Source organism: Diadema setosum, chromosome 17 (assembly GCF_964275005.1).
Source record: "Diadema setosum chromosome 17, eeDiaSeto1, whole genome shotgun sequence".
Taxonomy (NCBI): domain Eukaryota; kingdom Metazoa; phylum Echinodermata; class Echinoidea; order Diadematoida; family Diadematidae; genus Diadema; species Diadema setosum.
In genome coordinates this window covers 5,003,469-5,018,009 of record NC_092701.1, presented here as the reverse complement: position 1 = coordinate 5,018,009, position 14,541 = coordinate 5,003,469, and the positions used below count along the sequence as shown (strand labels likewise).

Sequence of the window (14,541 nt, the reverse complement as noted above, 5' to 3'; positions counted from 1 at the left end):
ATATAATCCATACATTAAAACTCTTTATATATTTTCAAACGGAGCAGAGATGAAAAGCAATCAAAAGCAGCTCAGTTATGATCTTTCAGAGAAATAACATCAACGACAGCAACTAACAACGCATACAAAATACAACATTCGCAAAATAAAAACAAAACGGAGAAAGAAAAGAGGTAGAGCATAACTAATGAGGTAATCACAAAGCGGACGTACGTGAAAGATGCTAATCGAGTGAATGCTGCAACAATTGCCGACAACTATGTACAATACATTCAACCATTCTGTTTTAATGGATTAAAATTAAATCATTTTCAGCAATTCAAATTCCGATTATAATCAAGTGGGGGCGCTGTGGCATAGTTGATAACACTCCCGACTCACAATCGGAGGATCCGAGTTCGATTTCCGCCAAGTGCTTACGTCCTTGGAACAAAATGTTTTACTCACTATGTCCCTCTCGATCCAGGTGTATAAATGGGTACCTGGCAACGCTGGGGTAATAATAATGTCAGGGCCCTCTGGTAGAGCAGTGGTAACACAGAAGAGGCTACCCTGGATAAATGATAGTAACAATAAATAATAATAATAATAATGATAATAATAATAATAATGATAATTAGTAGTAGTAGTATTATATTATTATTATTATTATTATTATTATTATTATTATCATTATTATTATTATTATTATTATTATTATTATTATTATTATTATTATCATTATTATCATTATTACTACTATTATCATCATTACTATTGATTAAGCTCAATACTGTCATAAGAACTAAGAAAACGAATGGCGAAAGAGAGGAAGAAAGTGAACATAGGGTGAAACTGATAGCGGGAGACAGACAGACGAACGAACAGAGAAAGAAAGAAAACAATCCATATTTGAAATTTACAAAACAATTCTAATGGATTAAATTAAGCAAACGAACGAGAGGGAACTTTGGATCGCTGTTAGCGCTGTGTTCTATTACGTGGCAAAGCTAAATGATGATCATTTAGAATACGACTAGTTTAAACATGGCGCGACTGTGGCAAGAGATGGCGGTGTTGTATAAATCCTAAGAGCGATTTAGCAAATAAAAGTGTCAGGATTTCAACGTCACGATCTGCAAGTGACATTAGCCCAGTCGCAAAATACCCATTTATAACTTTAGTTTGTTAGACTGTGACTAAAGAACAAAGTCTATAACACTGAGTGAATGCCAATACTGGTCCATCCACGGAGAGATTCAACGAAAAATTACATAAGTTCCGAAGTCATCAGGCATAACGCGCCTTTCGCCGTAGGTGACGTCCTCTATATTGATTGCCCAGTTGTCGGTGACAACGTCAGCTATATTAGTACATATACAACTATTGTCACCGTGCAATAAAGACACGTCTATAATGACACCTTGTGTTGTAGACTGTCGTTTGTTTAATAAAATGAAACATTGTCATCGCTGATAATTGATGAAACAACAAGTTCGTGTGTGCCTTTCCTCTGTGAGTGTAAGCTTCACCTTCAACAGAAACCTGTTTCTTTGTTCAACTTGATTTTAATCGGTAGCCTTCAAGTCATGTTTATAAAGCAACATTATATTTTGGTACGTGATTGGTCTGTGAAAAAAAAAAGAGGGGAATCAAACGAAACCCTCGGAAAGTTATGAATTTTGTTCTGATTTTATAGTCTTTTTGCGTTTCTTTTTCGATCTTTCTTTCTTTTTTTTCTTATGTATATCATGTAGCGCATATTCTCAGATAATCAAAGTTTGTTTGTTTGTTTGTTTGTTTGATTTATTTTTCTTCCAACACAATTTCATATATCAATCAAGATTCTTTTCAGTAATATCACATAGAATATCAGTAAGCAGATTACAATGTACATGATTCAAAGAAGGAAAATTGATATGTAAATTGATTTCATTAACAAAATGTAACTTGTATTATCAAATTTCCAAATAATTATCTGAGAAATTATGCGGAAGAAGGACTGCCACTATAAGCAAAAGCTTGAACACGTGGCAGCCCAGGGACCTATCTACATAATACACATATTATATTGTTTGCGGAATGGGGAAATACTACAAAATATAATACACTATAAATGCATTATGTTTTATATTATAGTGCATAGATACGAATAAAAGTAAAGTAAATTATGATGATGATGAGGATGATGACAGGGTAATGATGAGGGAAAAAATGTGATAATGAAGATGAGAGTAATGGTGTTGATGATGAAGATAATGGGAATGAAATAAAATGATAGACACAGAAACATTGCGTATATTTGTTGTAGTTTTAAATCCAATTTACAGGAAAAGAAATGTGATCAAACAAAACAAAATCTATATTCAGATGCTATGTTCATAAATTGTAATCTGACAGTAACGTAGTTTTCAATCTAGTCTTAAAAGAATATAACGTTTTACATGATTTGATGTAATCTGGGAGTGTGTTCCAAAGATTTGGACCATTATGTCTTATAGATTTTTGTGCAATTAATAATTTGGGATTTACTAAATGAAAATTTTGCGAATTACGAGTGGGATATGAATGGACAGTATAATTCAGTTTAAAGAAATCGTGAAAAGTGTTTGGAAGTAAGTTGTTCAAATACTTAAACATAAAAAGCAAAGAATGAAATGTGTTTATATCAAATTTATTCATATATGAAAAAAATATAGTCATGTATAAGATATAATAACAATTATTAAAAAAAAACTACTACAACATAAAGATATTATAAAAGAAACCTAACTTTACGATTAGCTACAAAAATAATGTTTGAACAGATAGGTTTTGAGTCTTGAAGGTTTCTGGCATTCAGTACGGACAGAGATAGGTAACGTGTTCCAGAGAGTGGGCGCCTTGAAAGAAAAGGGACTAGAGCATTTTAGTTCTGAGTGTTGAAGCGAGGGATTAGATAAAGGTCTGTTTGATTGGATTTGATTTGATTTATTTCTGCATTTTTCACAAAGTATATACAACATTAAAAAAATTGTCCAATAGTATTACACATTATGTCCAACACAAAATTTATATGAATATATTCATAATGTACCAATAATGAAATATTGTATAGGTAAATTATGATCATACAAAAACAATTGGAAAACCATTGATTATTCATTCAAATTAATATATGCAAAAAGCAGGAAACTGTCATCTTAAGCTGAAGCTTGAGTTTGATGGCGGCCTCTGGAAAAGAATTTTAGTTTGGCTTATACTTCTTTACAAATCATTTAATACATATCAAATTGTTTAACCGAATAGGGTAGCTACAAAATGAATCAGTGCAACGGTGGGTTAGGGTGCAAGTGCATATGTGCAGTTTTGTTTATTTTATTGTTGTTAATGCTATTTGAAAAAAAAAAAAACCTCTGTGTAGATTAAATTTCATACAGAAAATAAAAATGATGCACATAATTGTTTTGTGTGCAAGGCGTTTGTGCTGTGATCGGAGTGCACAGGCAGAGATGTGTGTTGACGTAGATGATGTCAGGACCCTGCTATATCTGGCTTTATCGAACCGGGAGTTATGATTAATACTAAAATTAATTACAACTCTGACCCACTTGAAGTCAATTATTGATTGCGATCAACTTTAAGTCTCCTAAATGAAGAGACTTATAATCGATTGCAAAGTTATGCGGTATGGATTGTGATCTATGCCTGGTTAGATAATTCATCATAGTGAAAAGGATTATAAAATTGATGTAAAGATATTGTATACGGTAACTGTTTGTACAATTATTTCCATTGATGAAGAATAAAATTTTCTTCAAAACGCAAACCAAAGATAATTTTTTTTTTTACTTAAATTCGATTTGAGGGAGTTATAATTGATTTCTGGAACATATAATCAATTACAAGCGTTCATAAATTACAGGGGCCTGATATGTAGGACGGAGCTTCGCTAGTTTTTATCGCTGTCTTTGATCCTACCAGAATGAGGACTGACGCAATATGAATGCTGAAGTACGACATTAGCAAATTATTACACAAATTCCACGTTCATGTTGGTTTATCGTGACGGGGTAATATTAAACAAACAGGTCGCAGAGGTTGAGTGAAAATTGGACCTATTTAAAGTAAATGATAAAATAAAAAAATGAAATAACGGAATTTCATGGAAACTTCACATCCTCCATCAAAAATAGGGATACATGGCAACAACCACAATGTATTCTGTAAAACGAAGAAGAGTACATGGATAATGATAATAGTAGTAGTAATAATAATGATAATAACGATAATAATAATAATAATAATAATAATAATAATAATAATAATAATAATAATGATAATAACAACAACAACATTGATAATAAGGTCTTCTTTATCCAGGGTAGACTCTTCAGTGTTGCCACTGTTCAGAGGGCCCTGCCATGATTATTACCCTAGCGCTACCTAGCGTTGCCAGGTACCCATTTATACATCTGGGTTGAGAGGGACATTGTGGGTAAAAACGTATTGTCCAGGGACGTAAGCACTGGACTTGAATCGAGCTCGGGTCCTCCGATTGGGAGTCACAGCGCCCCCACATCTCCCAACTCCTCCATTGACCTGTACATAACTCTTCATTGATTTTTTGATATTTTTTTTTTACATTAAACAGATCAAAATAACAAATCATAGGAGTCTGTATTGACTTTGCAAGGAAGACAGTTTAGTTTAGTTCAGTTTATTTTATTCTATTTTATCTAATCACGGCAATTTGCTTCAGCAAAGCTGTTCTTCTGCAAATCCGTGGAGACTTATAGGGAGAAAGGGGTTGTTTCTCATTTACCATATTTTGTGTAAAAAAAAAAAGAAAACAAAAGGAGAGGAGTGAGGTGTACTTTTAATCGAAATCATTGCAAAGTGAATATAGACACGCTTTGGATGTGATATTAATGTTACATTCGCCATTCTGCCTCTCATTGATTATAAAACCACACTAAACAAGATGTCCACTTCAAAAGGAATATAAGGAACTTGAACTTGAACTTTATTTGAACTTGAAAATTTGAACTTGAAAAAGGTGACAACAATGTTTAGAAATAACAGGTAAATACAATGTATCGTACTGTCCTATACAGACCTATGATGTGCAAACGTACGAGAATACTAATGTACAGTGTCCACAGCATCACGGAATAGTTCCAACCGTTCCTGTCAGATACAAAAGAAAATAATAAAGAAGACAATTTTGATTTCTCCCAATACCGATCAACTAAACATCAGCCATTCTACATATAACTTATGTGTGGACAGTATGTAACGTAATTATGCAATGTTAGCTAACTACACTGCTACTTATCATCTCATCCGACACATTTTGTGGAGACTTATAATCGTATTTGTTTTGTATTGTCATATGAGCTCCCACGTAGAGATATTTTTTCCTTTTCCTTTTTTTTTTCCTTTTCCTATGAGCTCCGTACGGAGACGTTTCATGAGCTCCCTTCTTAGAATCACTTTATTAGCATAAGTTTAAACAGATTTGCTTATAGTATCGCTTGATTTGATCCCAGTATTGCCTGGGGCAAATTATTTCTCAATAGGGCCCCATTCATTTTGATTTTTATTCTATGACAACAACAGAACATTCAACAGATCTTGAGCAATATCAGAAATAACGTAATGATTTAAGAAATTATTAGTTGTCTTTAAGCGGTCACTTCACTTGGTTGCCTATCCGACTGAATTGTCGCCTACACACGACTGCATCACTGCAACAGACACACACCACGCACACGTCTACACACTGCCAGGCAGTGTGTCTATCGACAGACAATTCCGGTGGCATCCACTTAAAATGTCTCTTCACGCCCTCTCGTGTTCGCTGACGACCTAGCTATCAGTTTAACAGCACTTGCTGGCTGCTGGCGGACAGGGTGGGGATGGATGTATCGACTTCTCATTGGATCATTGTCACGTTGACGTCTATCTACGTCACGTAGTTTGAGCAGATGTGTTAACCAATAGCAACAAGCCTTGCACTGAATGACAGCACAGGCAGGGAAAGGGGGGCATCATAAAATGGGGGGGGGGGGGTTCGGGTAGCTCTATCGATTGTTACAGCTGAGTCTTCACTCTATGTACAGTGTGTTATTATTGGTCAGTTATGTAAAGTTGCTACAAGGCCTTGGTATTTAGTGACCTTTACACTGACCCATGTGACTTGCTCCAAAAAGCACTCAGCCTTGGTGTTATGAGGATCTTCGGATCTCCCGTCAGTCATTACACGATTAACAAACCCAGGGTTGTGACGTGGCGTGCGTGCGCACACTGGGCACACTAGAAACTTTAGGGTCTGTCCCCCCCCCCCCCCCCCCCCCACTCGCTTTTCCTTGTTGAGCAAAGCTATCAGCACATACTTGGATATGTAATAACTCTCGTCTCCCCAAGCGACGCGAGCAAAATTGTTTCCGCCACGATCTAGTCTCGATTCAAGTGGCATCACCATAAAGGGTTCTCCTCCTCCTCTTTACAGAACCCAAAGCCCACTGCTTATCTTCCATGGCAACCGGGTTGTCAAAGACATTGTCCGAACGCGAAAGAGACCAGGCGTAGACTCTACTCTGACGCTGCTCCTGCTGCTCGCGAGTGAGGCCAGAAGTTGAATGGTGTCCTCTTTTGCCACTTGCTTTGGGATGCGGCGGATTTTGCGTACTCGCGGCTGATCGTCGAATTCCGCGTCTTGCCTCGCGTCGCTTCCGGCAAATTGGTCCTAAATTCAATCAAAACCGTGTTCTATCAAATTTTCAGGGTCGCCGCTCGTAGATGAAAACAAAGGCAGCTCCTACTGTTCTGACTCACGCCTTCTCTCAGCCGATCTCACACCTTTGCCGGCAAACCACTCGCTCGTCTTGTTGATGCATTCGCAAGTACTGACAAATGATTACATAACTTGTGCCACTGGCTGATCACAATATTTCATGCCTAGAAATAGCTACGATTGGGATCTGCGAACTGCAGATACGTATCTTCTTGCATTTTTATAACATAACAAATTTGGATATACTTCATACAACCGTTCGATATTTTTAATTACTTCAACCGTTTTAGTGTTGTTGGAAGAGTTGCAGATTCATCTCTTCAAGCAGTGGAGTTTTGTTTAGTTACTTTCGTGTTTACAACCTCGCCATTTCTGCCGGCTACGTTTCGGCAACCGATCTTGGCACGGTTGCGTGGGAAACTTTTGCTTTTTTTTTGCGAGGATAGAGAAGATGTATTCAGCATAATGCTTGCATTTGGTGTCTAGAGTTTCACTTTCTAGGGAAAAAAAAATTGACGCAGAGGATAGATCTTTCCGTCTTGAAGAAAATTCTGCCTGAATTGGATTTATACGCCTATTGCTGGATTTCCCAAGTTTGCATTGTCTTACCTTGGATGAAACATTAATCTAGAGTCTGAAAAAGAGGCTGGAGATCGAATATTGTATACCATCGACAAAGTTGTACTGGAAGACATTCGTCTTTTCTCGTCATTTTACGTCAACGTTTCCCTGCGGAAGTCAATATGATGATGGATACATCCATGCACGGCGCCGAGGCGTTCGGCGCGCCGACCTCCCAGACACAGGCGCACCAGACCGCCGGCGCCCCACATCAAGGGCAGCCACAACAACATCCCCACCAAAATTTACACCAGCACCCGCACCTCGTTCACCACCAGCGGACTGACGGTGGTCTCACCGCCGGGCACGGCGGCCTGGACGCTAACGGAATGCCCGATGCGTCTGGACTCGGTGCAGCTGGCGCGGGCTTGGGGCACCACCACGGAAGAGGGTTTTCAGTCTCACATTTGCTGAATCTACAAGATGTTAGCGGGTTTGCGGATCACGGTCTCGGCGAAGGTCAGGGAGGGATGGGTGTAAGGGAAGGCTCACCGGGGGCCGTCATGTGCGCAGACGGTAAGTAAAACATACAATACAGGTCCATTCTTCTCAATTTGTTAAGACATTAGTACGCTATGATATTAATAGTGAGTCTCTGCATTATATCGATATAATCTTACCGTCGTACTGACCTCACAATTGATCTCATAGTACGTGATTTAGGCCTATACATATTCTCTTGTCTGATGATCGCCGTATGAACATGTCGATCACCTCGGACCAAACATTGAAATGAACTGTAAAGGGTTCAAATCAAATGCTTTTACTTGGTAGAGGCATTTGTTTTATTGTGAAAATATTAGTATCACGGTTTGATTCCACTGATGTCCGGCCGCCAAAACGTTAATGCATGTCGGTTTTATTTGGGTAGATAGATCATTAATTTTGTACGAAGCACTTTCCCTGAAGAAACGTTGTATAACTCCAAGCCTGTTAAAGAGCAACAAGTCCGCCATATTTTCACGCAGTGTATTTACAGCTTCGTGAGAAGTGGAATCGCATTCCAAGCGACTGATTATGTGATGGGGATGTTTCCCTCACATTTCATGACGAATATTTCCACCGAAGAGGGACGGTTATTATTCATCACTTTGCTTTCGTTTTCGTTGTTGTTGTTGTTGTTGTTGTAATTGTTTGTTTATTAGATTGTTTGTTTGTTTTTAGGGAGAGAGAGAAACTTGACTATATCCACGATGTATCCTTCAAAGTCAAGGGATAGACAAGTTTGCTTCAAAGAAATAAGATTCTGCTCTCACCGTTCACAATGTTATGTTTCCTTGAAATGATGCGTGTCAAGCATCAGTTGGCATTTGTTGTGAGCACACCAGGAGACCTAGATAAATAGTTAATGAACTTCCGGCGAAATATACTACAGCATTGTTTGGTATTAAGAGCTATCCAGTCGGCAATACCTTTGAACGAGATGATTTCTAAGAAAATAAAACAGGTATGAAGCAGAGTATAGATGATTATAACCGGGACCTTGGATGGAAAAAAAGTGTGTTTACACCGAAGAGGCTATCTATAGGGGAAAGATAATTATACCATGGAACTGCAATGAGTAAGCTACATGAATGAACATCCCATATCATCATCATGACTACTACTACCTTTGCGTTCGTAGTGCTACAAAGTACCGCTATCATTCTACTGTTATTATCATCATCACCATGATAAGAGTGGACATCACTGTCCTTGCTAAGGCTTCATGCCCATGTAGTTCTGTAGTTTGTCAGCCTTAAAGCATGCTTGCCTGACGGGTTCTGCTCCTACGGGTGTCTTAAACACGCTGGAATATTTACTGCCGAGGAAGAGATTGTGAGAACGGAAGGGCCATGCGGCTTGCCCCCTCGACGTGCCTTGAGCATTAGGTCACTCTTTGGTCGGTGTAACCAGGGAGGTGGAAGTTCTTCCACCTCCCTGGTGTAACTAGGAACGTACTTATGATGGCCCAGTGACAGATACGCCCATCTCATACACACATGAATATGAATCGATTACTGGCATTGTATTATGTACTAATGTAGGTGATTTTTTATCATGTTTTAACGACACACACATTATATCTCTATATAGTCCTACACTTATAGACAGGCGTAAGTGAGGTTTCCATCAAAGTAGTATCCATCACGCTTTCTTTAGAACAAAATCAAGTTTCTTATTTTATTATGATAATTAAGTTTAAATGAATAATAGCTTTTTACTTTATTGTTTGCGAGAGAAAAGGGAATGATCAACTACTATGATTAAAAAATATATCACCTCTTTAAGCTCTGCTGATAACGATTGCCACTAAAGTTTGGTCAATCAAAAATTTAGTGTGAATTAGATTTTCATGTTGAGCCATTGTATTTCTATCATACAAGAGCAACGGTTGTTTTACTGCTATATCAACATTCACATAACTCTCTACCTGATTCAAACTTAGAAGAAAGAGATATTAAATCTTTCCAAATTGTTGTTCCAGCTTTTTCGACAAAGCATACGATCGAAATGTGCACTGAACAAAATGTAGGATGAACAACGAAAAAAAAAGAAGTTATGTTGCATTTGATTTCAAATGGGATAGGCCTATCCATTAATGCTGACAGCACATGCACAAATACACACACGTACAATAAACACAGTGCTCAAACGCAACTATAGACTATTTATTACGGCATATGACGTGCTGATGTATGGTGATCGATATAGCGCTCTTCGCAAAGATAACTGACGTACCAAAAAGTTGTGCTGTTAATAATAACTATTGTGCTGTAAACGTCCATGATAGCCATTTCCTATATAATTGGCAAGCATATCTACATCTAAAATCACTCATTAAATATGTATCAAGGGATTTTTTAAACTATCATTTTTCTCCTATCATATAATGTTGTTTTCGTCAAATACAAACTCAACCAGAAAAACAATTCGAGAGTAATACCTGCCACAAAAATTGTCTTTGTTTTAACATTATTATATGTTTTATTTGGTTGATTGGTTGGATTATTTTGTTGGGTTCATTTTTTTTTTCTCGACCGCGTTTGATTGGTATCACTTAGATAAATCGATGATTTCATGAAAATGGTGATTGTTTATCAAGGCCTTTCTACGTAACATGTATGTCAGAAACATAATTTTGAAACTGTATAGAGCGTTTGGAAAATTCTTTTCATTTGCCATTTTACTAACTTCCATGATGCAGAAAGCCTGAGCAGTCTGTAGGGCTCATCTATGTATACCTTTAAAAACGAGACGAGTTCGCCCGACGAGTATATTACAAGTATACTCCAAACGTTTTCGTGACGAAACGTCTATACGCCTATAGTGTCATATACCACTGACTCTTGAGATAGTTATTTTGATGTTCTGCTAAAAGAAGCAACATAAATTCGATGAAGAATATATATTAATTCATAAATAAGGATAGATTGTGGTGAGTGCATAGTGATAGTCATCATCATCATCGTCGTCGTCGTCGTCGTCATCATCACCATAATCATCACCAGCAACGCTTGGACATATAGCGCACATTCCAACGTGTATTATGTTCCTATGCGTTCAAGAAATTCAATTCAATTCAATTCAATAGTTTTTATTTATTGAGAGACTTAAAAAAAACACACAATTCCAATCTAATAAAAGTTGGGCTTTTTTGATAATTATGTTTAAAAAACTCTTTTAAATCATTTGAACAAAACTAGTATTTTGTAACGCTTGTTTGTTGTTATCTTTCTCTTTATATTTCTCCCCCCCCCCTCTCTCTTGTTTTAATGCTTAAAACCATCAACGGTGTGAAATCTTCTACTTATACTTTTTAGTTCAGTCATATTTATGCAGCGTTGCATAATGAGGGATCACTGCGAAAAGGCTAATAAAAATGTGTTTGCAATTCATGAAAATAGTGGGTTTTCAAAGCTTTTTAAGTATTCATGGGAATGTTTACCGTTTCCAACATTAGAAATACAAATAAACAAATAAAGAAAAGCCCTCGCAAAGGAGGCATATGGTATACGGATTACCAGTTTTGATGTTTCATTCATGATTGACTGACCAACCACTAATCAACATCAAGTGTCTGCAATAGCTCTATAACCTTTGTAATCTTGAGTTCTCATCATAGCATCGCCTTCTACAGCTGTCAGTAACATGCCATTGCTTAAACATCACAAACGTCTGCAGATCACATTACCCAAAATCATGTGACTATTTCATAATAGTATTGTATTGTTTTTGATTGCGGGTGACCGCGTGCTTTATACATTTCCGTAATCAACTGACAATCCGGCTCTGATTCGGAAAGATGAGCGAAAGGAAAGAAAAAAAGCAATCCAAATAAAGGAATTACGCAAAGACAGAGAATAGCTGATGAAAGAAAAATTCGTTTTGATCGCTCTAAAGCCACCATACGAAAGCAACACATAATTATGTTGTTGACTTCTAGCCATGGTTTAAAAAGGTTGTGCACTGACATGTCCTGCTTTCACGGCGAATCAGTAGCAGACCTTTTTTGATCGAACACACTCCCCAGAAAAGTTGACAAGAGTTTTGCTTGCATTGTCTCTGAAGCACGACAGAACAAATTAAGACAACCCTGCTTCGCCGATTTGACGTTGTTTTCGACAAATATCATACAATATGATATGATAAAACTTTATGTAGTTCTTGCATAAACCTGCTGTGATAGCGTACGTAACTGGGGTTAAAAGGGAGCAGAATAGTCCACCTTTGAGAAATGTTAGCAGTATGGACTTGTTCATAATCATGTATACGCTATGCAATATTCTTACAGAGCATACAGGATTAATATCCTAATGTACGGTCTATATTGATCAGACAAGATTCTACTAATCAACACTGGATAGAGCTAAGAATAAACATCGCCAGAGAACTATAGAATGGCATCCCGTACGGGCTTTTATAGAGCCGGTATAGCAATGAATTTTCTACTTTGTATATGTGTTCGTATTATTTATGTTTCCTACAGGATAAAGGAAATGATAAAGGCCTACGGTTTTAAGAGAAATAATGTGTGATTGTAATTTAATTGCTAGCGGATGCAATAAACAACAACACAAAAGAATGTGGAGAGAGAGATTTAAATTTTGCCACACATATTAAAATACATTTCATTTTTTTAAAGGAGAATAGTTGAATGAAGAATTTTGTAAGTTTTGAAATGTGGTGGCCAAGGATCCTCTCACTCAATTTTGTCGATGTATAGAAAAACTATGGATGTGATTGATGGCTGATGTTATAAAAGAAAGAAGATAATTTTTGTGCGTGGAGCCGTTTCAATCTTGCCAGAATGCATGTTGATTTTGAAAGGAATAATGATAAAAATGTTTGCCAAGAATTTTCCTTTTTTTTGTGGATTTCGTCTGCAGTTTATGTATGGGATATTGCTACCGCATTATCACGTCTCAAGTAAACAATGTACAGTGCTGCATGTTGGGTATCAGGCTTGGTGAGTTGTAAATGAAGGAAAATAATGCAGAAGATAAAGATGTTGATTGAAGGGAAAGATTTGTTTGAATGTTGAATTTTTTATGATAATTATTATGATTATGGAATTCATTTAAATCATTAGAGTAAATGAGATATACGTAACATGTATTATGAATATTTCGGTTATTATTTTTATTTTCTGAAACAATCACTGCAAAATATTTTTGTTTGATGTTATTTGTAATTTGTCACGCATATTTTGTTCTTTGAACAATTGCTATCTGTGTGTATCTCTTGTATGTAACGCTGGTGGAAAGCACATTCCCACATTCGCATTGTGGACAATAAAACATTCAATTAAATTCAATACTATTCTACTCTACTCAATTCAATTCAATTTCAAAAAAAAAATGGGGGCTATCGAATTAAGTTGTGGGTGGTTTAATGGCCTATATTAAAAACAGAAACAAATACATCAAAAAATGTATCGTATAATGATGGATTTTTTTAAACTATGGCCTTGATAAACATAAATTGACAGTTTGAAAATATTAATAAGTATTTTTTATGGACTCACTAATAAAATTCAACCTTTGCAAAACCGAAGCAAACAAGAATAAATGCGTTAATCAGTTTCAATATGATAATAATCTGTGTCTTTGAATACAAAGTTACTAAAATATGAAATATTTGAGGTCATTTTAATGTTACAATATGCAAACCTAAATATTGCTTCTTTTTTCTTTCCTTTTTTAGCTATACGCCGCAAGAGTTCTTCAGATAATTCATCCATTCAAAATAAGTAGCATTTGGCAACAATAATGTGCTGCGAGATTTTAATCGTCTAATTTTTGGAAAAATATAGAGCAACTGCATTTCTTTAGACATTTACAATTTGTTGAAATTCATTTGATCATTTACCGAATACATTGCATCGGAATGACTAAGTTCCTTTAGCATTTGATTGACTGGTTTTTGATTGATTTATTTTATTTCTGTAATTCTTTTCCGTATGGCTTGATACATAAATGTAACACAAAGTCAACTGAACAAACTACTCGAGTACAATATTGTTTGAATCTAAAACAACAGGCAAGTGATTAATTCAAGTATACGACATGATACCGCAAAATGAACATGAGCAGGCGTTATTTCATGCATCAGTACATAATAATTTGATGTCGTAGTTATGAAAATGATAGGGCCTATGTCGTCGGTACACATTTAAAGACGTTTTAACATTTTACCTCAGGCAGTGTTAGACTTTATACGTGCATTTTAAAACACTTCTTAAAATTTTAGTTCATGTAGATGTCACGAAACGCTTTAAAACTTTTAGTCAAAAGTACACCTTCGGACATTGTTGGCTTCAAGATGTTCAAATACAGGTTTAATATTTTTTTTTAAGTAAGATTGTTTCTCGCCTTTTTCCTTGCCGCTGTTATCTACCTTGTAAGTTTGCAAATCCTATGCCAATATGGTTGAGATGTATTACAACATTTTTTTTTCATTTTCAACTTATAGATGTCACATTAAATGCTCAATATTATGCAAGACACATTCAGTGTTATTTATTTGAATTAGATTTGTTTTATTGTGTAAGTGGTCGCATATCTTGTAAGTGACAATTAGATCGGATAATTAACCTCAAGAGTTTGACTTAAAAAACGGGTTAATTCCATTCTTGTTAAATCGAAATATTTTGGATTAAAGGTGGAATAAAACTATAAATG

General features: G+C 36.2%; 1 protein-coding gene across 1 annotated transcript in view; it reads left to right on the top strand.

Moving 5' to 3' along the window:
• Positions 1-7,500: 7,500 nt before the first annotated feature.
• The window catches only part of LOC140241188 (paired mesoderm homeobox protein 1-like), a 43,627-nt gene continuing 36,586 nt past the window's right edge, over positions 7,501-14,541 (top strand). Inside the window, exon 1 of the mRNA XM_072320948.1 lies at positions 7,501-7,894. Coding sequence (XP_072177049.1) covers positions 7,501-7,894 — 394 coding nt within the window. The remainder of the gene's footprint in view (positions 7,895-14,541) is intronic.